At 42.3% G+C, this 24025-nt stretch overlaps 2 protein-coding genes across 11 annotated transcripts in view; both read left to right on the top strand.

The window, feature by feature from the left end:
- ubr5 (ubiquitin protein ligase E3 component n-recognin 5) overlaps nucleotides 1-10617 on the top strand; it is a 33398-nt gene extending 22781 nt beyond the window's left edge. For 5 of the 9 annotated variants that reach the window (XM_079275349.1, XM_079275354.1, XM_079275352.1 and 2 more), the window contains 19 exons: nucleotides 548-759; nucleotides 932-1165; nucleotides 1424-1497; nucleotides 2769-2941; nucleotides 3588-3737; nucleotides 4099-4316; nucleotides 4573-4693; nucleotides 5652-6024; nucleotides 6197-6284; nucleotides 6410-6554; nucleotides 6831-6961; nucleotides 7133-7193; nucleotides 7376-7557; nucleotides 7694-7778; nucleotides 7890-8045; nucleotides 8657-8770; nucleotides 8864-9008; nucleotides 9155-9240; nucleotides 10289-10617. In XM_079275349.1, coding sequence (XP_079131475.1) covers nucleotides 548-759; nucleotides 932-1165; nucleotides 1424-1497; nucleotides 2769-2941; nucleotides 3588-3737; nucleotides 4099-4316; nucleotides 4573-4693; nucleotides 5652-6024; nucleotides 6197-6284; nucleotides 6410-6554; nucleotides 6831-6961; nucleotides 7133-7193; nucleotides 7376-7557; nucleotides 7694-7778; nucleotides 7890-8045; nucleotides 8657-8770; nucleotides 8864-9008; nucleotides 9155-9240; nucleotides 10289-10501 — 2961 coding nt within the window. In that variant the 3' untranslated portion in view covers nucleotides 10502-10617. The remainder of the gene's footprint in view (nucleotides 1-547; nucleotides 760-931; nucleotides 1166-1423; nucleotides 1498-2768; nucleotides 2942-3587; nucleotides 3738-4098; nucleotides 4317-4572; nucleotides 4694-5651; nucleotides 6025-6196; nucleotides 6285-6409; nucleotides 6555-6830; nucleotides 6962-7132; nucleotides 7194-7375; nucleotides 7558-7693; nucleotides 7779-7889; nucleotides 8046-8656; nucleotides 8771-8863; nucleotides 9009-9154; nucleotides 9241-10288) is intronic. The other 4 variants (XM_079275355.1, XM_079275356.1, XM_079275353.1 and 1 more) reach the window with 1 other exon arrangement.
- A 1255-nt stretch (nucleotides 10618-11872) lies between these two features.
- On the top strand, nucleotides 11873-20435 carry LOC306782131 (protein LYRIC-like). 2 transcript variants are annotated; one of them, XM_079275324.1, is made up of 13 exons: nucleotides 11873-12496; nucleotides 12749-12859; nucleotides 13522-13597; nucleotides 14280-14450; nucleotides 14837-14884; nucleotides 15078-15206; nucleotides 15890-15973; nucleotides 16102-16170; nucleotides 16273-16418; nucleotides 17681-17797; nucleotides 18119-18226; nucleotides 18380-18506; nucleotides 19497-20435. In XM_079275324.1, the coding sequence occupies exons 1-13, from the start codon at nucleotides 12158-12160 to the stop codon at nucleotides 19559-19561; spliced, it is 1590 nt and encodes a 529-aa protein (XP_079131450.1). In that variant the 5' UTR covers nucleotides 11873-12157; the 3' UTR covers nucleotides 19562-20435. The 2 variants fall into 2 exon arrangements, with proteins under 2 accessions (XP_079131450.1, XP_079131451.1); XM_079275325.1 differs by lacking the exon at nucleotides 14280-14450.
- The last annotated feature ends 3590 nt before the right edge of the window (nucleotides 20436-24025 follow it).

Raw genomic sequence — 24025 nt, 5'->3', positions numbered from 1 at the left:
GTTAATGATGAAAACAGAAAAACCTCAATTTGGATTAAATGAGTTAGAACAATTTTATTAAATCAAATTGAATGAATATAACTCATCTGTGTGTGCGGTGAGCTGGAGGGCAGTTTTTTGACCGCAGTAAAAATGTTGTTTTTCAAGGTTTGATAAAATGTGTATTTTGGTAATGATTGTATCTAACTTTTTTCAAAACGTTTGGACTTGAACTCTCTGGAGTTATTGGAAATGTTTGGAACACACAAGTCGGAAACTATCATAAACGGCCACCACTGGAATCAAATACAGTATAATACTAGTAATATTAGTGCAGCCTGATATTTATCTGCAGCTGTGCAGAAATACCAGGAAACCTAAGCTTGGCTACACATTTATTGAAGCTGAATTTTAGGTTCTGGTTCAATGTTAACTTGTATTTTTCTGGGTGCGCACTTAAATTGGCAGGGGACAACAATGACTGTCTGAACAATATCATGTTTTAGATCAATCTTATCTGTCTAGTGAGTTGAATAAGAGTGAAATGTTGATCATTTGTTGGGACCAGAACTATGTGGAAGAAAAGCTGATTCCCACCTGGAACTGGATGGTGTCGATCATGGACTCCACCGAGGCTCAGTTGAGATACGGCTCGGCTCTGTCATCCGCCGGAGACCCGGGTCACCCCAGTCACCCGCTCCACGCATCTCAGCACTCGGCTCGCAGGGAACGCATGACGGCCCGGGAGGAGGCCAGCCTCCGCACCCTTGAGGGACGCAGGTAAAAAATAAATAAAGATTTCTGGAAATTTCTGGACTAATAAATGTGACAATCCGACATGGGACAAAAACTTTACACACACAAATTCTGACAAGAAGAGCTCTTTGGTCCACACTGTGTATTGAATGAACTCCAGATTTGTAGTGTTCTCACTGGTTTTGTGTTCTTTCAGGAGAGCAGCTACACTGCTGACTGCTCGCCAGGGCATGATGTCGGCGCGGGGCGACTTCCTGAACTACGCCTTATCACTAATGCGTTCCCACAACGATGAGCACTCTGATGTGCTTCCAGTGCTGGACGTGTGCTCACTGAAACACGTGGCCTACGTTTTCCAGGCTCTTATCTACTGGATCAAGGCCATGAACCAGCAGACCACGTTGGACACCCCACAGATGGACAGAAAGAGGTAAATGAAGAAAATCAGTTAAAATGCCGTCTTTGGTTACACAAAGACGGCATTCTAACACATAAAATTGGTTTCTGCATAAAATTGCATATGATAGCCACCGAAACAAAATCCTGCTGTCACACAATTTTGTCGATTGTCTTGCTTGACGAGTCAAAGGGCAAGAACGGTGGTCATTAGGACAACTGATTAACCACGGCTTATTAAATTAACCCTTCTTTGACGACAACAGTGTTTGTAATCTACTTTTATTTTAAGGAATCGAGAGATTTTGGAACTGGGTTTGGACAATGAGGATTCTGAACACGAGAACGACGAGGACACCAACCAGAGTAAGCCAGATAACTAACATCTAATAACAGTCAATTACCGTACTTTCTACCGTACTTTCAGACTCAGGACAGCGGAGTTATATTGCAAACCAAGATGATTTATTTCTCTCACTCAAAAACACGCACACAAAAACACCCACACAAAAAAACTCTTGAACAAGTTTTGTCTAACAAGTTTTGTAGAACTGTAGAAAACTGAAAAAACGGTAATAAGTCAACTAGGAGGCGTCTCCACACGCTCCGCACAGGTCCAAGCCGGGAAGTTGCTTACAGTACCGGTAATCCCTCTGATCCGAGCCGGAAAGTGGCTGGATCGACACAGGATCGCTGTCACCATCGTCCTCCTGTGCACTAAAACCATTGAAGTCCTCTTCTTCAGTGTCGGAATTAAACAGCCTCAGAATTGCTTCGTTGCACTCAGTCCGTGTTTCTTCTGCACCCTCAGTGTCACTTTGCTCCCGAGGCAAATCCGCCCTTGAGCTTGCGCTGTCCTCCTCATTGCGCTGTCCACCTCATCTCGCAGCAGTCCAGCCTTTCGGAACCCGTTGGTGATGGTGGATTCTTTCACACTGCTCCACGCTGTTAGGATCCACTGGGATCCATCTTCTCACGCAGCGTGTCTACGTTGCTCATAGCTCTGAATAGCATTTACGGCTAACTGAATTGGCCAATTACTGCTAGCACAACAGCTATTCAGAGCTATGAGCAACAACAGTTATTGCCTCATTGCTTTTCGTTTGGTAGCCGTGAGAGACCTTAGTCTGTAATGCAAGTATGTCTGCATGAAAAGATGTACAAAGATATATTATATATTCGCTAATGCTAATCGCGGTTAGCATTTCCCCATTGGCGGTAATGTTAAAATTAGCTTAGAAGCTAGCGAGTCGGACATGTACTGTTAAAAGCATCTTGCTGTTCAACCTTTTTTGTTAACAGTCCGAGTGAGAGGTAGGTCAAAGGTACTTCATCCATATTGTAGCGACCCCGTCAGTAACAGCTGGTGCAGAGGGGTTGCTGGTAGCAACTGTTCTGTGTCGGGAGCGAGTAAATGTTGTGTTAGACCGGAACCGGAAGTTGCGGTTGTTGTGGCGGAGAAAAGCTCCGGAAAAACCCGTATATAAATCGCACCGGACTTTAAGCAGACGCCTCAAAGCGTGGGGTAAAAAGTATCGGCTTATATTCCGAAAAGTACGGTAGTCATAAATGTCATAACTACTTCGAACTGTCATTTTGATATGTGTGCTGACAGATTTGTTTGTGCTTTGCCTCAGGTTCAACTCTGCAGGACAAGGATGAGGACCCCGTCCCAGCTGAAACGGGTCAGAACCACCCCTTCTTCCGTCGCTCTGACTCCATGACCTTCCTGGGCTGCATCCCACCCAACCCCTTCGATGTTCCCCTGGCTGAGGCCATCCCACTGGCAGACCAGCCCCACCTCCTGCAGGTCAGTATCTCCGTGTGAAGATGGAAGGGTTAAAGATGCACGTCCACAAACCTCCTTACATTTAGCATCAGGCCATACAGTGATGGCCGGCGTGCATGTGTCAAAATATGAGTAGGCAGGTCACAGGTCACATCGCCCAATCGGGCGATGTGTCGGTGCTTAAGTGACACGTCGAGAAGATGCCTGGTTGGATAATGGGCGGACTGTGTTTTTATTAATCTTGCTACATGTCTTAATCAGCCCTTGTGCTCAGCCATAACATACTGTATGACTTTTATGCATGCAATGTACAGATCGAATGACTCACACTGAACATTAACACAGAACCCCGGCCAGTTCAGTCCACTTACAACTCTAATAGTTTAACAAAATGATAGCTTCTTTAATGTTGACAAAAAGAGAGAGAGTCAAATTTCTTGATGAAATTCTGCTACAAACCAAAAGAATGAAAAGTCCGGAGCAGACAATGGCTGGAACATGCAGAAATATGTTCTCTGTTCTGCAGCCAAGTTCAGTGGTTGTTGGGCTGAGGCAGTGGATTCCTACTGATAGACAAATTCATTCGCTAGATTGACGCAACACAATATATGTATAGTGGCCCAATGCAATCTTTGGCTTAAAGTTAATTTAGCTTCCTCTCTAACAGCCTAATGCCAGGAAGGAGGATCTGTTCGGTCGTCCTTCTCAGAGCTTGTACTCATCCTCGTACATGGCAACCAAAGGCCTGGCTGAGGCAAGCATGGACAGGAACTGCCTGGAGGTAAACATGGGCTCCTCTCTACCCTCCCCCTCTCAGGTATACCACCCCTCTTCACTGGACAAACACGCTGGCATCTGTGTTCTAATATCCACGCATAACAGTAACGATAACGAGTAACTGGACTTTTGAATAGAAATCTGTAAAAACTATCCAGGATTTATTATTTTGTCATTATTTCCAGTGGCATTTAAAAGCATTGGAAATAATGGAAAGCAAGAAATAATGGATATTTTGGGTCGTTCTTTTTTGCTTACACTGAAATTAAAGTGTGGATATTGGAGCACAGCCTGTGGTCTGTGTCCCATTTTCATATTTCCATTCTTTTATCATCACACTGTCGACGTCGAAGACGTATGTTGACGTTACTAAAGAACTACCCTGAACTCTACTGAAGCAGATCCTGCCCACTAAGCTGTCTTACTCAGCCAACCTGAAGAATGTTATGAGTATGGAAACTGGCCAGCGGAGCACTGAGAGCCAGTCACTAGCAGAACAGGAGATGGAGGCTTCAAAACCAGGCCCTTCGCCCCATGACCTCGCCGCCCAGCTGAAGAGCAGCCTCCTGGCTGAGATTGGCCTCACTGAAAGTGATGGACCCCCTCTGCATTCATTCAGGTACCAAACACTAATCCGTGCTTTGTGATGTTGGTTTAGTGGCAGCTTAATATTTCCCTCCGAAATAAGCCTGTTAGCTGGGCTTAGCCTGTGAACTTATATATACAGTATATTTAAATATCATCTGGAACTGGCAGAGAAGACTACAGCGAACCAAGCCCTGAAGAAGATCTCAAATGGTTAAATATACGATAATTTTGTTTTAAATAGTATTAAAATGCAAATACAGCATCAGTTTGTTTTCCTGTCTGTCCAGACCTCACTGTAGTTTCATGGGGATGATGATCTCACATGACATGCTACTCGGCCGCTGGCGTCTGTCACTGGAGCTGTTTGGTCGTGTCTTCATGGAGGATGTCGGAGCCGAGCCTGGATCGGTAAATTTTTTTATATATTATTCATTTACAAGAAAATAAAACATTTATACAAGTATAAAAGACGGGGTACTGTCAAGAAGTTTTAACTCAAAAATAGATACTTCAATACGTTTTTACTTAAAATGCAGCAAATGCCTGACCTAAAATGACATGCGCTCCCAGCAGGAAGGCAACATGGCCATCCCAATAGAATCCTTACAGCTTGTGGAATGTACATCCAATATTCACTGGTGTGTTTGGCTGTTAACGATCAGCTGCAAGATGTATAGAGCTGCAGACGGGCAACTCTTAATTATTTGTTTATGTTGTCACAATACAACAGTTTTTCCTTTCTGTCCATGTCATGTTACTGAGAAACATGGTAAAAAAATATGTATTATGTGTTTGCCGAATTACAGGAGATGCTCGGACAGATTTAGAAAAGATGGGGAGTATAATTGTATCGGTACATTTGGTCGGTTATTAGAGCTGCGTTGAGGAATTCCTTCTTTTTTTGACATCTGCTCAGAGTGCGACTGTGCAGCTGAAATGTATGCTAGCCTTTCATATTAGATTCGATGTCATACGTAGGTTACAATTATCAGAACAATACAAACAGTCAGGCTCCCCGTGTGGCTCAAAGATGTACTGCAGATATGAATGTTAAATAAAAGATTCTGGAAGAAATACAGCAAATTTATCTGGTGACTAAAATTGAATCTTCCGAGACTGGTCTTTGGTTATGACTTCTCTAACAGTGCGACACACGCACACACACTGCCCCGCTGTCACACATGGGCGGAACTCACAGGACAGCCTACAGCTTTTATTATAACAGTCATTCAAGTACCGGTACTAATTAAATGGGGTTTTGTACCGTTTGCATATATGCAACACTATTTTCTATTTTTGGCGTGATGGTGTCCCTGATGCTGGAGTGCATGCCCATAATGATTTTGTCATTATTATTATATCCCAGATCCTCACAGAGCTTGGCGGCTTTGAAGTAAAGGAATCCAAGTTCCGTCGGGAGATGGAGAAGCTGAGGAACCTGCAGTCCCGGGACCTGGCCCTGGAGGTGGACCGGGATCGAGACCAGCTGATACAGCAGACCATGCGTCAGCTCAACACACACTTCGGCAGGCGCTGCACAACCACACCCATGGCTGTGCACCGGGTGAAGGTCACCTTCAAAGATGAGCCGGGCGAGGGCAGCGGCGTGGCCCGCAGCTTCTACACGGCCATCGCCCTGGCCCTCCTCTCAAACGATAAGCTGCCCAATCTGGACTGTGTTCAGAGTGTCAGCAAGGGCATGCAGGCCAGCAGTACGTGTCATCACGATTACAATTCAAGTATGACAATACATAGAAACTATACTGTATTATGGAACTCATTCATTGTTGCATTCAATGGTACTTTTATGATGCTTAAAGCAGTCATCACATGATTAAAAATAGAATTTTTTCGACATACATTTTTTTTACACATTACTGTGAACTATTCAATGTGTGTTTGTGTCTGTAGATCTAATGCAGCGCCTGAGAAACCGAGACCGGGAAAGAGAGCGGAGAAGCGGAGGGCTTCGAGCGGGATCTCGTAGAGACAGAGACCGGTAAACTCACACGTGTTACAGATTTCTCCCCCCCCCCCCCCCCCTTTTTTTTAAACGATAAACAAAAAAAAAAGGTTTTGTTGCTGTGCGAGACTGAGATAAACCTGTGTGTTTGTGCTCTACAGAGACTCAAGGAGGCAGCTGTCCATAGACACCCGGCCTTTCAGGCCCTCGTCAGAGGGAAACCCCAGCGATGAGCCCGACCCCCTGCCTGCACACAGACAAGCCCTGGGTGAAAGGCTCTACCCACGTGTTCACGCCATGCAACCGGTAATGAATCATCTGCATCCGCCAAAGCTATGTTTTACAAAAAACTCATTTTTATCAACTGAGAAACAGGTCGACATTTCTGGACTTCTTCCAGATTTGCATTAATTTGGCATTGCACATTCAATCATCATCAAGACTCATCAATTTTCTACTACATACATCTACATACTTTGACTACTCCACTGCACAACTGAATGTATACGTATGTGTGTCTAACTGGAACAATTGAAGCTCTCCTTCACCACGCTGACACCAGCTGTGTGTTTTCCTCCTCAGGCGTTTGCCAGTAAAATCACAGGCATGCTGCTGGAGCTGTCCCCCGCCCAGCTGCTGCTGCTGCTGGCTAGTGAGGATTCTCTCCGAGCCCGGGTGGAGGAGGCCATGGAGCTTCTCATTGCACATGGAAGGTAAAACCATCTGTTCACTGTAGTGACACGCATTGTTCTGCTCTCCTGGCGCGTGACTCTAAAGTGCTCTGCGAGTAGACTGTAAATTATGTCATAGGGAAAGTTTTATTTTTATTTTTATTTTTATTTTTTTAAAGTAACTATAAACTTTTGATCTTTTGTCTCCTCCAGGGAAAATGGTGCCGACAGCATATTGGACCTGGGTCTTTTGGAGGCTCCAGAGAAAGCACAAGTAAACGCAACATCTCTGTTTCCACTCTATACTCCCGTTACATGTAGAGTTTAACCCTTTAATTTGTGTTGGAAATAATCAGGTGTGGTTTAGCATATCAACCAATATTTATCTCCTATCGACATAAATGCCTCTGTGCAATACATGCTTCTAACAGCCTCCTCCGTTTTGTGTGCTTGTAGCAGCAGGAAAACCGTAAGCGCCATGGCTCGACCCGCAGCGTCGTCGACATGGAGCTGGACGACCCAGACGATGGGGACGACAACGCTCCTCTCTTCTACCAGCCGGGCAAAAGAGGCTTCTACTCCCCTCGGCCCGGCAAGAACACAGAAGCCCGGTTGAACTGCTTCCGTAACATTGGCAGGTAATGAATTGTCCGCTTTATGGGTCAAACATTAAGGGACTTGTAATCTGTATAGTTTGGTCAGACGAGAACGTCAGGGAGTCACATCTTTAACGACGTAGGACGCAATAGGTTACATGTTGTGTTTTCTCGACAGAATACTGGGGTTGTGTCTGCTTCAAAATGAACTCTGTCCAATCACGTTGAACAGACATGTCATCAAAGTGCTGCTTGGGAGAAAGGTAAGAGATATCTTTATGACATATTTTTGCACCCACTGTCAGAACCTGCCACATCCTGTTGGTGCTTTTCAGAATGGCGGTTGCTAAATGTACTTGTCTTTGTTACTGCAGGTGAACTGGCATGACTTTGCATTCTTTGACCCGGTCATGTATGAGAGCCTGCGGCAGCTGATCCGCCATTCTCAGGCTGGTGAAGCAGATGCAGTATTTGCTGCCATGGACCTTGCCTTTGCCATTGACCTCTGCAAAGAGGAAGGGGCTGGACAGGTAAAGGACCACACTGTCATTGTGTCGCAGAGTGCAACACTGAAGTGCTGTCGATGGCATGCTGTATAGAGTTTAAATAGCAGCGCACTAAACCAAGATAAGAGGGTGCAATGACCTGAGCATGTTGCTGGAGGAAGTGGCGAGAAACTAAAGGCAATGCTTTTAAAAAGTACAATTTTAAATTGATCTAGCACAACACTACCTGGTAGGTACAGGCAACTCTGTGTTTTACTGGAAATTAGCAACATGAATTACAATAATTCATTTTTAGTTGCTGTGCTAATTTTCGTCAGAACAGTCACAGTTTCTGTAGAAGAGAATTGGCAAAATGTGCTTTCTTTCTGTAACGTTTCTTTCAGACCCATAATGCCCCAAAATCTATACACAGGCTGTCCTTATTCAGTGCATCCGCATACAAAATATAAATATCAATCTATGAGGAAACTATGATTGGCCTGTTTTTCTGTTTCAGTTCTACACATAATTTGCACCACAGGACATTGATATGATAAATATACAGCTTCAGGTTCGGCTTTCTGAAAGCAGAACATGAATACTGAAATATGTTGTTCCATGAAGAGTTTGTTGATGCCTTATTCTCCCCGGTTCAGGTGGAGCTTCTGTCTGGTGGGGTCAACATGCCAGTAACTCCTCTCAACGTGTACGAGTACGTGAGGAAGTATGCTGAGCACAGAATGCTGGTGGTGGCTGAGCAGCCTCTCCATGTGAGTAACACACTTTGAACCAAACCTTTTCTCAAAGTTTGTCAGTTTCCAGAATTAGTATTCACCCCAGTGATGATGTGTGTCTGTCTAAAGGCAATGAGGAAGGGTTTGCTGGATGTGCTTCCTAAAAACGCCCTGGAGGACCTGACGGCTGAGGACTTCAGGCTGCTGGTGAACGGCTGTGGAGAAGTCAACGTCCAGATGCTCATTAGCTTCACCTCCTTCAATGATGAATCTGGTAAGCTGCTATATTTAAATCTCTTCTTTGTATCTGCTTCTATTTATTTTCCTGTCTTACCTGTTTCCTGCATTCATTCAGACATGAACGTTTTACGGTTGTACATTTTCACTGCAACAAAGTAAGACTTGCACTTCATCCAACAGGGGAAAATGCAGACAAACTACTGCAGTTTAAACGCTGGTTTTGGTCCATAGTGGAAAAGATGAGCATGACTGAGAGGCAAGATCTGGTAAGTCTGTTCTCATCATGATCATTATCCTACAAAACAGAGGGACTCCCTGTGGCTCTCAGCAGTTCAGTGCTTAACATTGGTAATAATTGTTGTTTGTACATTACATGACGCTCACACTGCCTGAGGGAGCAGCGTGTGATAGATGCCTCACACAGACGGCGCTGCTGCTGCTGCTGTTGCCAGCCCTTCATTCTACAGAGTTGGCCTTTCATAATGGCCAGAATGTGTCATTCATTTCATTATAAATGTGATCTATTTTGGACAGAAAAAGGTTAAAAAGCGTGTGCTCGTATGTAAATAACGATTAAAATTTGGTACTTACTTACTTGGTAATTTAGGGAGCAGTGCAAGTCACTGAATTTTCCACAACACTGTCCTACAGATATTTCAGAATACAAACCTTGTGTTAACAAATGAAGCCATTTTGTCCACAGAAAGATGCTAGAGGGCTTTTATTTTCAAACAAATAAATATGAACTTGTTTTCATGTCTGACATGTCCTACAGATCTAGACATCAAAGCTGTAGTTATGCTGCTGGTATGATGTCAGTATACTGTCCATATGTGCCGTTAACCAAACACGTAAACAAATAGGCCAGACCTCGAATCTCTAGAAGGGCCACGTGCATCTGAGCCGACTGCTCATTGAGGCACCCACATGCTGCTCAACCAGGCAGCGTGGGCAGAATAGAGAGATAAATCACCTGAAACTCTTTTTGCGGGCTGCAAAAAAGTAAATGTAAGTGCAGGTAAAATATAGTGGGAAAAAAATCCCATTTTAGGATGATGTGACGGAGGAGCATGGGCTTATAAAGTGCCACAGCTTTGTTTAAATTATCCTTTTCTGTTTAGATTTAAGGACAACATAAGTGTCACAGTAACATCCAGTGGAGACGAGCCTTTAGTCTGTAATTGCATTGTCAGACATTAACACTCGTTGCCCATTTTCTTCCGACTTAATCCAGTACACAAACATTACAATAGTGTTCATAAAATACAATTTATGGAAATGGCGAATGTGACTTCCAATGTTCCTTGTACTCAGGTGTACTTCTGGACCTCCAGCCCTTCCCTGCCAGCCAGCGAGGAGGGCTTCCAGCCGATGCCCTCCATCACCATCCGGCCTCCAGACGACCAGCACCTCCCCACAGCCAACACCTGCATCTCACGTCTCTACGTGCCACTATATTCTTCAAAACAGATACTCAAACAGAAACTCCTGCTCGCCATTAAGACCAAGAACTTTGGTTTTGTGTAGAGGTTCGACATAAGTTTAAAAAAAGGAAAAAAAAACAAAACATGTTTACTGTTGTGTAATATTTACCTTGCTCCATTTTTGTAGATTTATTTTTTGTCTATACAATTTTATGAAATTCGACATACTGTCACTATCTCCCCAGGCGGTAATATTTGTTTGTGTTGTGAACACAAACTGCTTATTTTTATTTCAATTTTTCTTGTTTTTTTTCTTGTTAATGAAGAAGAGGTATACAGTCCAGAACATTCCTGCATTGGCACTGTAAAACGTAAAGCCTACAGCCCTGCTCTATTGGCTTAAACTTTTGCTTCCCAGGAATGTGGTTTGACAGAAAGCTGTCTGCCGAAACCCAGCCAAAGATGACAGCAGTAGAAGTATTTAAAAGAAGACGCACTGTGATTATAAGTTTGTTCCTTCCCTAGAAAAGTAATATCACTGACAGTTCACTGCTGCCTTTGTGGAAAGTCCTTTTTTTTTCTTGTACAGGGGGAGTAGGGAATTTCAAAATAAACTTGGATGCAAATAAGTTCTCTGGCCTGCTTTTCATTTCCCAGTGCTTTAAGTTAAGAGTAGTGGGGATTTCTTGCTACATTGGCGTGAGAGGAGGTCGCTTACCTGTGACAAAGTTTTGACTTATTACACACCGGAGAGGGCTGTTTAATCTCTACTCAACCCGAGCCCCACATAGGCTATTTGGTACTGTAGTAGCATTTTCGTGTTTGTGCGCAGTTAAGGAATAGATTTGTTGAGCGAGTCAGTTTTTTGTGTATTTGCAATATTGTAAATGGAACAAAATGTAAAAGAAAAATCATACGAAGTAGGGTTTTAGAAATGTAATCGTCGTATGGCTGGAAATTAGCAGCTACAGATTGACAAGACGCTAAAAACAATCAATGGTTTTTGGTAGTGGGACTGGAAATGTTGACGAACTAAGGATTTAGGCCAATTCGCGTGGTAGAAATCATAGCCACGTCAATATCCTGGTGCGGTCATGGCAGTTTGTGATGCCTTCATAAGATTTTGTAAAAATGGAATTTTGTGTGCTCAGTTAAATAGGTTGGTCAAATATGCAGCACCCGAAACATTGGGCTGTGTTATTCATTGGGCTATGGCACCTTGTCAATAACCAATAGCACATACGATACAGAAATGTCATTCCAAATAATTACCTGTAATTCTGCATAATCTTAATTCTGTCACTTAAAATATGTTTTCTTCAGAATAATGACTGTTACGAGCATTGCAGGTCAGCTTTTTGGACAATATGCTATGATACGTGGATTTACAACCTGGAAACTGCACATTACAAGCGACAGTGAAGGCAACACTTCTCCTCCAGTCAAAACTGAGCCAAATGAGGTGAATCTGGCTTGCTCGCGGTCACATTGTGGTGGTCAGCTAACGGAGGCGTATTATCTTACGATGATATCAGCTAGCTTGCTGGCTAGTAAGCTAACTTAGTTTTGTACCACAGCCTTAATTAGATATAGCAAGCTAGCTGGCTCCTTAGTCCGGCCGATGTTGCTTGCGGATGAGGGGATACATTTATTGTCACCCATCATGTCGAAGCCGTTCCGTTATTTTTAGCTAGCACTGCAGGCTAGCGCGGCTAATATCGGCAAGCAAAGTGTGACCAATCGGTCTGTTTGAAAAACAATGCAAATGGAGCAGTGGCAGGACGCGGCCTCTCAGCAGTTCAAGCTGCTTACAACTCGTCTGAATGAACTGTTGTCCAAAGGTTTGGGGCTACTGCGCTCCGAGCTCGGCGTGGATTTGGGACTGAAGCCTGAGCTCATACCACCATGGGTGATCCTCTTAGCGGCATGCACCGGGCTGGTGCTGATGGTCGCTCTGTGGGCCTCAACCTGCCGGGCTCTCTTCAAGAAACGACCCGCTGAAAGCGTCGTGGACGACGGCATTGAAGTAAAGCGGGATTTCGGTAAACCTGTCAAATCCGAAGAACCGAAGAAAAAGAAGAAGAAGACTACGGAAAAGGCACGTAGCATAAATGAAACCAACTTACACCCTTTCCTAGCTTACTAGCCGTATCGTTAGCATGGCTAGCTGTCAAGCTAACGCCACAGTGACAGTTGAATATCATGTCATAGCCAAACCCTAGCTAGCTTCAGGCTATTGTCTAACCTGGCTATGCTAGCCTTCGACGTTTTTACATATTGATCGTTTGAAAGGAATATAACTGAACATTGTCATGGCCCTCTACATTTGTTCTTTACATGTTCATTCCAGAAAGCCCAGTCCAATGGGAGAGCAGCTGCTGAACCACAGGAAGACGCCATAGCGTCGGAGGAGATCGTGCCACATCACCAGTCGCCAACACCAGAAGTCAAGGCTACGGAGGTAAAGGACTTATTTAAGGACTCCCACCACAACATGGTTATGTGACCATAGCATCTTGATTTGTCGAGTGGGATGGATTTGCCCAGGTTGTGTTTGTATTAATAATTGCACTTCGCTGCACATCATTATTTTTCGGGTCCACTTTTATGTAAGTCGCTTGAGAAAAGGCCACCTTCTCTCACTGTCACCCTGCAGTGATGTAACTAGACCAGCTGCCAGTGTTGGGTTACAGCTTTTAGCTCGCAGATGCAGCACAATCCTGGAAGGTGGCTCCTGCCTTTGAACAGCACATGGTGCACATGGTGCAGCCTTATCATCTCATGCCACCCTCTGGATACCACGAACTGTGGTACTAAAGGTGCTGGATTCAGAAGATGTAATTGTGCATACACTAAGTGATGGAAATAGTGTTCACAAAAAGGACATGTAACATATTTAGAGAGTCTTGGACAGTGGATGTAGTTTCACTTATAAATAGACGTGGCTTGAGCATGCTGATGTGATTGACTGCCTATGGTTCAGTCCACATGGGGCAGCTTGCCCAGTTGCTGTTCCTAGAGGTGAAATCATGTGTGCTGTGAAGTATCTCCACTGTTTCTTTCAACCCAGATGGGTTTTTTTAAACTTTCTTTTCTACTTTATGCCCATTATTTCTCGTCTAGTTAAAGAAGTCCAAGAAGAAGGCCAAACAGGCTGTTAAGGAGACAAAGACTGCAGCTGGCAAAGAACCAGAAGAAGGTGAAATATTATATATCTCATCATAAATAAGGTTTTTTGGTCAAAGTGATGTCTGTGCACTGTATCACCTTTTTGAGGAGGCCTGTCTTTTGTTTCTAGGTGAGCCACTATTTTCAGTGACCCCAGGGGAGGGGTCTCATTTATAACCGTTGCGTACGCACAAAACAGGGTCTGAAAGAGGCGTAATATATATATATATATATATATATATATACTCTTTATCATTAACATTCAAACCAGCAATGTTATTTGTGCTTGTACTAGTGAGCCATAACTAAGCACATTTTAATTGTTACAGATATAAACCACCTCAAATCAAATTTGGCTTACTATTTAATCAGAGTTGTCTGCACCACCGGAGCTCAGAAGAGAGACCGAACTACCGACACTCGTGGTCAGCTGTGGAGCAGCTGATGAAATTAAATCATCAGCAGTAAGATGTCAATGTGTGTTAAAGAACTGCAGAACAGAGCAATAATCTTCTACATTCATACTCGATATGTTGTGGTAAAATGGGACCTGGGTTAGTCCCTTTTTTTTCCTCAGCAAAAAATATTTAGTGTGTGTTTGAACAGTCTTCCTTTGTCCTGCCTAATCCATATCATATTTCCTCACTAATCCCACAATGACACCCTCAGTATTTTGCAACTAATTCCACGCTGCACTTAATGGTACTGTTCAGGCACATGGGAGACCAAGGTCAGCAACAAGGAGAAGCGTGAGCAACGCAAGAAGGATAAGGGTTCCAGCGATGGCTCAGCCAGTCCTGGAGGAGAGGACGCACGTGCGAGCGCTCCCCCAGAGCCCAAGGCCTCCGCAGCCCCCACGTCTGGGAGCCGGAAGAAGAAAAAAGGTGGCTTTCAAAAGACGTAACTCTAAAAACCATGTATAGCTTCATTTAGGCTGTGATTTGCTTCTTTTGGATCAAGGAATGAGTTAGCAATAGTGTTGTGCTTCTTTTTTTTTTACTTGTCTATTATCACTCAAATCACAAACCCTCCAGGCCATCTTGGGCAAACGGCTTAATATGGCACCTGGAGAGAGATGTTGTTCTGTATAAGCTGTTGTTACGTTTGGTTGGTCTCTTGACATGACTGACTATAAATACATGGATTTAATTGACTCCCAGAGTGAGTTTTCCCTGAGGTGTGTGTGCCGAGTTGTGTGCGTGCTCCCTTCATTAATAGGCTCTCATGGATAGTGTACTTGACATATATTGACCTTTTTTATTCCTCTCAGAATCCGCAAAAGTGAAGTCAGAGAAGGTTGAGGCTGTTGTACCTCAAGGTAACTATCAGCAGAGAATGTGCCCCCCATCGCTGGTTATCTGTTCAGACACACCCACACTGATCTCATTTATGCAAAAATATTTAATTGACCATAAGTTCCTATGCTTCACTAGGAACTCTCATATTGGATGTGTTGCCAACTTGATCTTTGTTTATTCTGGCGGAGTCTGAAGTTTCTCTCTTGGTGTTAGTTAACAGCAGTGAGGCGGTAGCGGTGGCTGCTGCTGTGACTGACGCGGCTGTAAAGGTTCCTGCTCCGAAGACGGGCCCCTGGACAACCAGCAGAGAGCCAACATCGCTGTGGGGAGCCGAGATTGATGGTAAAAAGGGTTTAGCACGGAAACCTACATGTGTTGATGTCAAAGTTTTATGGCATTCTATGAAGCGGTTATCGGCTGATAAGCTCTATATCGGCTTTCAGTGCCAGAGGTGGCGATCCTAACGTCACCTTTAACAGATGGATAAGGTATTAGCAGATAAAACCAATCCACTCAAAAGTCTATTTCTTAGTCACTGTTGTAATACAGCTGTCAGAACTTGATTTATAAAACAGTAAAACTATAACTTATCTCAGGTTCAAAGTTCATTCTTGGCCTTGGAACCAACAGTTGAAACGATTTCACCTCGAGGCTCATTTAGTGGGCGGTCTGGAGCGCTTGATCCAATCCCATGATCTTCATCTACAATTCAAAGACACAGTTTGCACTGCTTTGTGTCTGATCCTGTATTTTATTTTTTAAGATAAACTAAGGTTTAAAACACTGTTTTAAATTGAATTGTACGTGTTCTCCAGGTGAGAATTTCAACAAGTAGAACTTTACTGTTTGTAGAGCAACACTGGGTTTTCCTCCCAGTTCCTGTGGTGACTAATGATTGATCAGAATTGATTGGCATCATGTCAAAAGCTACACACTTATAGCCGAGTTTAACTCACTGATGCACTGATGTGATAAGTTAATTGTGTTAAATATTGACATCATAGCATCTGTGGACTGTGTTTCAGACTCGTGGACTGTGATTGACGGGGGGATGGCCCCAACGGAGCGAAACCTGGTGTCTTTAGCTGGACTGGCTGTTTGTACCGCTGGTGAGTATACAATAGCAACCGGTGATGTGGCGAGTGGTGGTTTAACCTGGCTCAGACCTCTAGATGGCACAGTTGTCCGAAGTCTCCCTTGAGGACGGCAGGTTGAGTTGTTGGTCTTGTCTCTGCAGAGCCTCAGCCTGTGAGCAACCTGTCCTGGCTCACTCAGCCCCGAGTGGACGACGAGTGGTCTGGACCCAGTAAGGACAACAAAGCTTCTCTAGCTAACGTTGCTGTAGCTTTATAGTCGCGCTACTCTTTCACACTTGTATCTATTCGCTGATGGTGTTTGTGTTTCTCAGCTGGAGGGTCAGTGGACCCGAGCTCTGACTGGAACGCCCCCTCTGAAGCCTGGGGCAACTATGAAGAGCCCACTCCTGAGCCCCCTCCTGCACTGGAGCAACCCTCTCCTGAGCCCGCCAAGGTTGATCTGTTGATTGGAGCGGCTGTAAGTAAAACTAAGCATTATGGTAGTATTCCTGGAAGTTTAAAAACATTAAAAATAACAACCTAGTAATGAATGACTCCTCTGGCTGCGGTTCCCAGAGCAGCTGGTTCTCTGCCCTGACTGTGGCCCTGATGCTCATAGTAGAGACTCAACACAACATACTACACACATGGCAGACATTTTGTCATGTCCTAGCATGAGAAACACTGGTGTGATTGATATCATGAATGATTTGAATAAAACTAATTTTATTGTTATGATGATAATGAACATAAATGTATTTATAGTGGCATGTGTTCCTGTTTATCAATGCTGTTTTTGGTACTACCACCAGATGGCGCCAGAGTTAGATTTTCAAATCCTGCAGTTAGATCGCCTCATCAATCTGACATTGCACTCCCATCACTTTATCACATTCATTCAATATTAAGTGATGCATATAAATAGGATTCAGATTAAAATGGAGTCAAAAACCACAGATTTACCACAGATGTAAAATATAATAGCTGATCTAACCATGGAGGTCTGTGAAATGAACTCCACACTTCCATCTTTTTCATTCTCAAAGTTGTAGTCTTCAGCCCTACCCGAGGCAATTCATCACATTTTACACAGGTCCCTCTGGAGCCATACAAGGCTTTCTACAGCTTAGTTCACATACAGTAGTGCTCCTCAAGACCTGTCGACACACGTGGGTGTGTCAAATCTCTGGAGCTGCCCTTTTAAGTTGACTCAAAGGATTTAGCAGCAGTGGTGATGTGGGTACAGGATACCCCTGTATTTTCAGGCAGACGGGTCATTGCACTAAACATTTTGATTGTTGTATTTTGATCATTTTATACGTTTATTAAAAATGTAATATATCATAATATGAATGGAAAATATTGTGGCTGCTGAGTTTTTCTTCTGCTCACCCACACAGTTAACTTTACAGGTCGACCACGTAAGACTGTGGACGTCTATGTTAAAAGACCCTTTTCAGTTAGCCATGTCACAGCATTAGAACAGGTGCAAATAACTTCTCATTTGATAATTAACATCAATGTGACTTGTGTATTGCTGTCGGCCACGGGGCCATTTTTCTAGAGAGTTCCTAAACCCGACACACAGTGGCTTAACAATGAGTGCTCTGCAGAGCTGAAGTCTCTTCATCCCATTGGAAGCAGAGATTCTGCAACTCTTGTTCAGAATGTCGTTGTCAGCCTGTTTTGCGGTTTGTTTGGTCCTGTTTTCTGAAAGCCTAATCCATGTGTTTTTGTCAGGACGATGATGAAGATGAGAAGGACAAGGGAGAGACTGCTGCTGATGGAGCGGCTAAAACTAAAAAGAAGAAAAAGAAGAAGAAGAAGGCTGCAGAGGAGGAAGAAACAGCTGGCCAGGTAACTGCTAGACAATAACACAAACACAAACTGCAGAAATGTTTATTTTTTCAATGTACAAGGCTTTGTGGCCGTGTACTTCTACATGTATACTACCGGGTGCATCCAGCCTGTATAATCCCATAATAATAAATGCCTAAGCACTGATTATTACATGGGAGACTTCTCTCGTAGCTGTTTTTGTTTCACATGCAAAGATATTCATTTTTTTCTCTTGGCCCTATTGATCAGCTGATTCATATTGCAGTCTTTGACATTTTGTTAAGTTTATTTTGAATTAGCTGCACAGGTTGGTATAAACTTTGCTTGTGTCCTGTGAAGGGGGAGGGGCCAGAAAAGGAGGCGCCACCCGCAGCCTCGGTGAAGAAGCAGCCAGCCGCTCGGGACAATGCTGCTGCCGTCCAGCCTGTCAAAGCAGCTGCTGTCGAGGTCAGTGATGCCGAAATCTGGCCCCATATCAGATCATCTTCACAGCATTTTATTTCCTGGCATATTTAAAATCGTTGACGATTAACGGCCTCATTCATTCATCTCTTGCTGAGGAGATCTAAAGACTAAAAAAAAGGAACATTTTTCTTGTAGGCGCTAGTGGAGCAACCAGTGAAAGACAACATATCCCAGAAACCCCCTGTCACACAAGTGCCACAGAAGCCAACTGATGGAGAGCCCACTGCCAAGCAGAACAACCTTTCTGCTCCAACACAACAAAGTAAGCACAATATATACCCCAACAATGGGGGCCCACTATTTAAGGCTACATACGTCAGTCAGACAGTAATTTATGGAGGTGGACGAAATTACTGAGGCTTGAGTAATATTACTGGCAGATGTCCGGTCTGTCATTTTTCAATGCCCCAACCAGCTTTCTTTATTAGCTTCTTTACTCTCTTTAGTCATTAGTTCAGCTTTTTAAAAGGGGAATGCAACAACAGACATTAGGAAATTGGGATATTACGTACTGATGCAACTTTAAATGTATAAACATGTATATTTCAACAGTCTTTACATCTTCCTTTTTTTTCATTCAAAACCTGGACTTCTGAGACAGTTTTTATGCCATATTACATGTCCTAAATATTTAGTGTTTATCGACGATGTCTATCACCAAATCTTCTCATACCACCATAAACACAGTCCTATCTGTATTCTCCAGAGGTTCCCACTAGTGCGTGTTGTAATTCCCATTTATCATGAGTTCTCTAGTCTAAACCATGTGTGTCCTCCGATAAAGACCTGAGATCAGATGTGTCATTTATCAGTTCCATTGTTTGATTGGCTGGCTTTAGCAGTTATCTCTTAATTGTAGATTCCTAAACGAGGCTCTCTAATTACTTTTCTATATTTATTTTTGAATATGGATTGCTCCATTTCCAGTAATAGTGCATATTTCCATGATACCTGTAAATGCCCATTGTTTTAATCTCTTGTATAAATTGTCTGCCCTGCTGAATTTGAGAACATAGGCCGACCTGCTGAGAACAGTTTTTATATAACTTACTGGTTGTGAGTTAAAGTTTCAGTGTTATTTTACCAACCATCTTGTTTCATATACATGGTGTACATTTACCTCGCTTCGACTCGCTGCTCCTCATGCCTACTAAATTATATCTAAACCAGAAAAACCAGAGTTAATGATGCAAATAGTTTGTTATCTAAGCTGAATCACACCTTCTCACTCTGGCTTTTTGTGTCTCCACAGAGAAACCTGAGGAGAGCCAAGCGCCCAAACCAGCGAAGAAGAAGAAGGCGAGGAGAGAGACATGAGACTGAGTCCCCTCTGCAGACCTCTGTATGCAAAAGACTTCATATCCCGTTTATGCAATGCCTTTTGTGACAAGAACTTTGAACTAGGGTCTTCATGATGGACTTGAACCTTGAAATGAAACAACTTTTATACACGTCGAGTGTCAGCCGGTGGATCGTTGAAAACTGAACCTAGATGCGGTGCAATCTAACGTAACGCGGTGTTAATGATTTTTAAGTATGCATTTGATATTCTTGATTCTGTCTTCTAATTCCACTGAAATCAAATAAGTGAAAGCTGTATTGTACTAATTAGATGTAGAAAATACTGATCTTGTTTAGAAGTCTTGATGTGGTGGCTAACGACTGGAGTTTCCCGTGTAGTGAATGAAAACCGTTGACACGCTTCAGGTCACCGTGATGTCGAGTTGGCCTTTGCTTTTGCAGTCTTTTATTTTGCTCGTACATTTCAGTCAGCCGTGAGCGGTACCGTGAGCGCTGTTGGTCGAAAAGAGCCGAGCGATCAAATGTTTGCGTCAACGCGGCGTGAACATTTTCGACGTCTATACGAGACAGAAAAGGGAATCGTGTGTGCTATGCATTTTTTATCTGTGACTACAACATTTCAATGGACTCCGTCCATCTGGTTTGTCCCGTGTCCGATGTTGTGCTGCAGTGTTTCCTCGCCGTGTTTACTATCTGTGACTGCTTTGTGGGCAGAGCCGTGTGGGAGCCTCCGATCGTAGATGTACCATTGCAGTGTCATCGGCCTCTTTATCATTTTCCACCTCTGGTTGATTCAAAAGTCTTCGAAACCTTTTGTAAAACCAGTTTGTAATAAAAGAAAAGCTAAAGCCATATGTAAAAAGACTAAATAAAGGCCAGTTTTTCTATGTTTGGGCTACTTTGTATTGCAGTTTATTCAATGTTTGTTCATATTCATAACTATGGCGGCAAACAGTAATTCACTTAAACTATTAAATGACTGATAATTTTGTTTCTACTATTGAATTAATTGACTTGGTAAAAGCAAAAGGTATTTCATACTTTCATATTTCAAAAATATAATAAAATTGAAAGTGCCTGACAGACATTTTAGCTTAAAGTCTAAATGATTAAATAAGACAGCGGGAGCATGTTTACAAATGTAGAGGCAATCCTGATATAAATGAAAGCAATAGATAATAGTTGGCAGCGGGAGTTAACAGGATGTTGGTGTTGACCCTGTGGTCACTTGTTACACAAGTTTTTTTGTCTTTGCACTTTCATATCAGGCCTATAATACTTTGATATTCCAACTGAAACATTACAGGTAAAGGTGGTTATTAATATTTACCCATAGTGTTAATACGTAGTAGTACTTCCCTGTTATTTTTAGCCCATAGCATTATAATATATTATACTAGGATACCTACAGTACGAGATATTGAGTTTTGGGATCCACTCAAGTGAATTTGTAGGCTTTTGACAAATGACTTACTATATAGTTAAAGCTTAACGAGAAAATTAACATCCTTCTAAACATTTAATTATTCTGATGTTTGTACCATAATTCTTTCATTTAAAAGATTTAGAAAACTAAATAATAAAATGTTCAGGTTCACAATAAAACACTGTTGCTGCAACGTTTGATCTTGAATCACGCAGAGAACCTGACATGTAGAGGGCAGAAAGAGGCACCGACAGCTCGTGAAAAGTGTCGGTGCTCAAGTAAAAATTCACTTTGCACCAAAGAGTAAAATATACAAGTAAAACCACACATTTATACACTGTGGCCTTTATAAGACTTTTTTTCAGACACACTGTACAAAGACTTTTTTCAACATATGCTATGATTTTTTTTTTTGTTAAATTATATCGTTTTAAATACTTTTTTTGTTTACATACTTTCGACTTTTTAAAGAAACATATTACCTCTATCTTTTTCAGGATGTCTTTTGACATATACTGTCTTTTTGCCAAAACTATGAACGTCTGGCATACTATACTATGACTTTCTCTGGCATACTATACTATGGCTTTTCTTAGATATTCAATGTCATACTAAGACTTTTCACAACATGCAATACTATGACTTTTTTGATATACTATTTATGACTTTTTTAGGACTTTTTAGGGCATACTTTGGCTTTTCTATGACTTAATGGGCCTCTTATATAAGTAACAAAAAGGACTAGAAGGAGCATTCCCACTCAAATGAAGAAAAGCTATCCTTTTCCAGATTAAGGTATTTTATTCTCTGGTGTTAGAATTAATTATAGGCTAAACACCCTTAGTGTCGTTATTCCAGATGTGCTGCCAAGATGTAATTTTTCCGTGCTGTATTAGTGCTTTTGCTCCTGATTTCCCCCAAAAAATTCAAAAATATCATAATTTTTGTTTAATGGACTTTTTGCTAGTTTATCCTCATTTCGCTTTTATTTTATTTTTTACAACGAGCCGGTATATCCAACAGACATGAGCATCTATAGTTGCTGTAAATTCAATTAGGACAGTTTCTAGTCTACAGCTGTTTTCATCTGGATCAAACAGTCATGACATGCAAATACACAGAATACAATCTTTACTGGATAAAGGTGTCTTTGTGAAACTTTACTATTTCTTATAACCAAATAATCACAACTGTGCCCAAATAAGAGTCTGCACTTAAATGTTCGGGCAGGACATTTACATGATTGTTTCCAATAATATGAGTTGGGTATATCTTATATCTTTGTTTATATTTGGAAACTAGACTGTAATTATCATGATTTATGGATGTTAGAGAAATTATCTTATTATTGTGACACTGCAATATTTTACCTGCTATGTGCCCGATCAACTGTGTGTGTTTGTTTCTTATTTGATTAAAACTATATCTGCCCAATGTACCCCTCTATATATGAAGTCATTTTAAGCATCATCATCTAACCAGTCATTCCATGGCCTTTTTATTGCCTATTTTAATACATGAGTACTAGGGGTGTAACGGTACGCGTATTCATATTGAACCGTTCGGTACGAGGCTCACGGTTCGGTACGCATGACGAACCGAATACGTTTGAAAAATAAAAAAAATGTATTTATATATATATATGTATATATTTTTTTAAGCCTTTATTTAACCAGGTAGTCCCATTGAGATTAAAAATCTCTTTTGCAAGATGTAAGTAACAATACAAGATGTAAGTAACAATACTACATAACATTAAGGAGCAGTTTTTGTTTTTATGCTTATGTGTTGCTAAGAAGACACCCCAGAAGATGAGTCACTCAGGTATAGTTCCATCATTGTTCAAAGTCAAAGAATAACTTTATGATGTTAGTTGAAATGAATACATATATTTTAAAATCAAGTACATTTCTCTGGCATTTATAGTTTTCTACTGTACCGAAACGTACCGAACCGTGGCTCCACTGTATCGTACCGAACCCAACCGTGAATTTTGTGAACCGTTACACCCCTAATGACTTCTAATTCTGTAAATTATCCTCTCCAGTTGATTCTGTTTACTGTTAACGCATTATTGTTTTAAGGAGTTTATACCACAATTATATGTTTCATTGCTGCATTTCTGAGGATCCTGTATGTGTAATGGTCCCTTTTGATCGTTAGTTCAGGCGTTGTCATGCCAAAATAATACATTTTGGTATAACTTATTTAATTTGATTTTTTAAATTAGGTTAACCTGACTTCAACTAGGGTTTTAATTCTGGGCAGAAAAAGACAATTACTGCATTGCTTTCACCACAGCTCCAACAGTTTATTGATTATGCTACATCCAGTTGGTGTGTTTGGTATGGTAAATCATTTTGTGTTGTACTTTCCACAACAACATGCTGCAGTATTTTGAGTCATTTATATCCTTACAGGCTACATTTTGTCAGAGCCTTTCCAAATAAAAGCTTTATTTACCAATAAGCATAGAACAGAGCTCTCACTCTGCACCTTTTTATAGATATCATTGACATCGCCAGTGACCAGAATTTACCCATGGACAGATGTGACAGATGTTACAAAAACTGGATGTTTTGTACACTGCACACATGTAAGGACCCTAAAATGTAGATTTTTGTGAGCTATCTATATATTGCGTCTTTTTCTCCCTCGCTACTCACAACTTTGGCTGCCACGGTGTCATCTTGCTATCTGTAGCTGAGCCCCAAAGCAGCTATTTTAACAGACACACTCAACATGGCCCAGGTTTACAGCACAGAGTGGTTCATCTTGTAAAACATGAACGATCTTTGCAGCAGGTCCCCTCTCATTCAGCCTCTGGGTCTGTGAGATAAATGCAACGCGCACCTTTCCACTGACATCACATCATACTACCGTCCTGCCAGCAGACTGTCCAATCAGCGGCCGAGGGGCGGTCCGGAGCCGGCGCGGCTGTCCAATGGGCGGATAGCGTGAGCTCTGCTCACCGGCACGTCGCTTCTGATTGGAGGGTTGAGCTGTGAGGGAGGCGGGACGTGAAACCACCGAATCCGAAGTAGTGTGCGTTT

This window comes from Melanostigma gelatinosum (genome assembly GCF_949748355.1).
Source record: "Melanostigma gelatinosum genome assembly, chromosome: 9".
Lineage (NCBI taxonomy): Eukaryota > Metazoa > Chordata > Actinopteri > Perciformes > Zoarcidae > Melanostigma > Melanostigma gelatinosum.
This window is presented reverse-complemented; position numbering and strand designations above follow the sequence as displayed.

Excerpts from the sequence above, each read along its gene's own strand:
- LOC306782131 (XM_079275324.1), top strand. The coding sequence starts at position 12,158 with ATGCAAATGGAGCAGTGGCAGGACGCGGCCTCTCAGCAGTTCAAGCTG. Across the intron at positions 12,860-13,521 it reads CAGAAGTCAAGGCTACGGAG|TTAAAGAAGTCCAAGAAGAA; the intron begins GTAAAGGACTTA and ends TTTCTCGTCTAG. Across the intron at positions 16,419-17,680 it reads ATCTGTTGATTGGAGCGGCT|GACGATGATGAAGATGAGAA; the intron begins GTAAGTAAAACT and ends TGTTTTTGTCAG.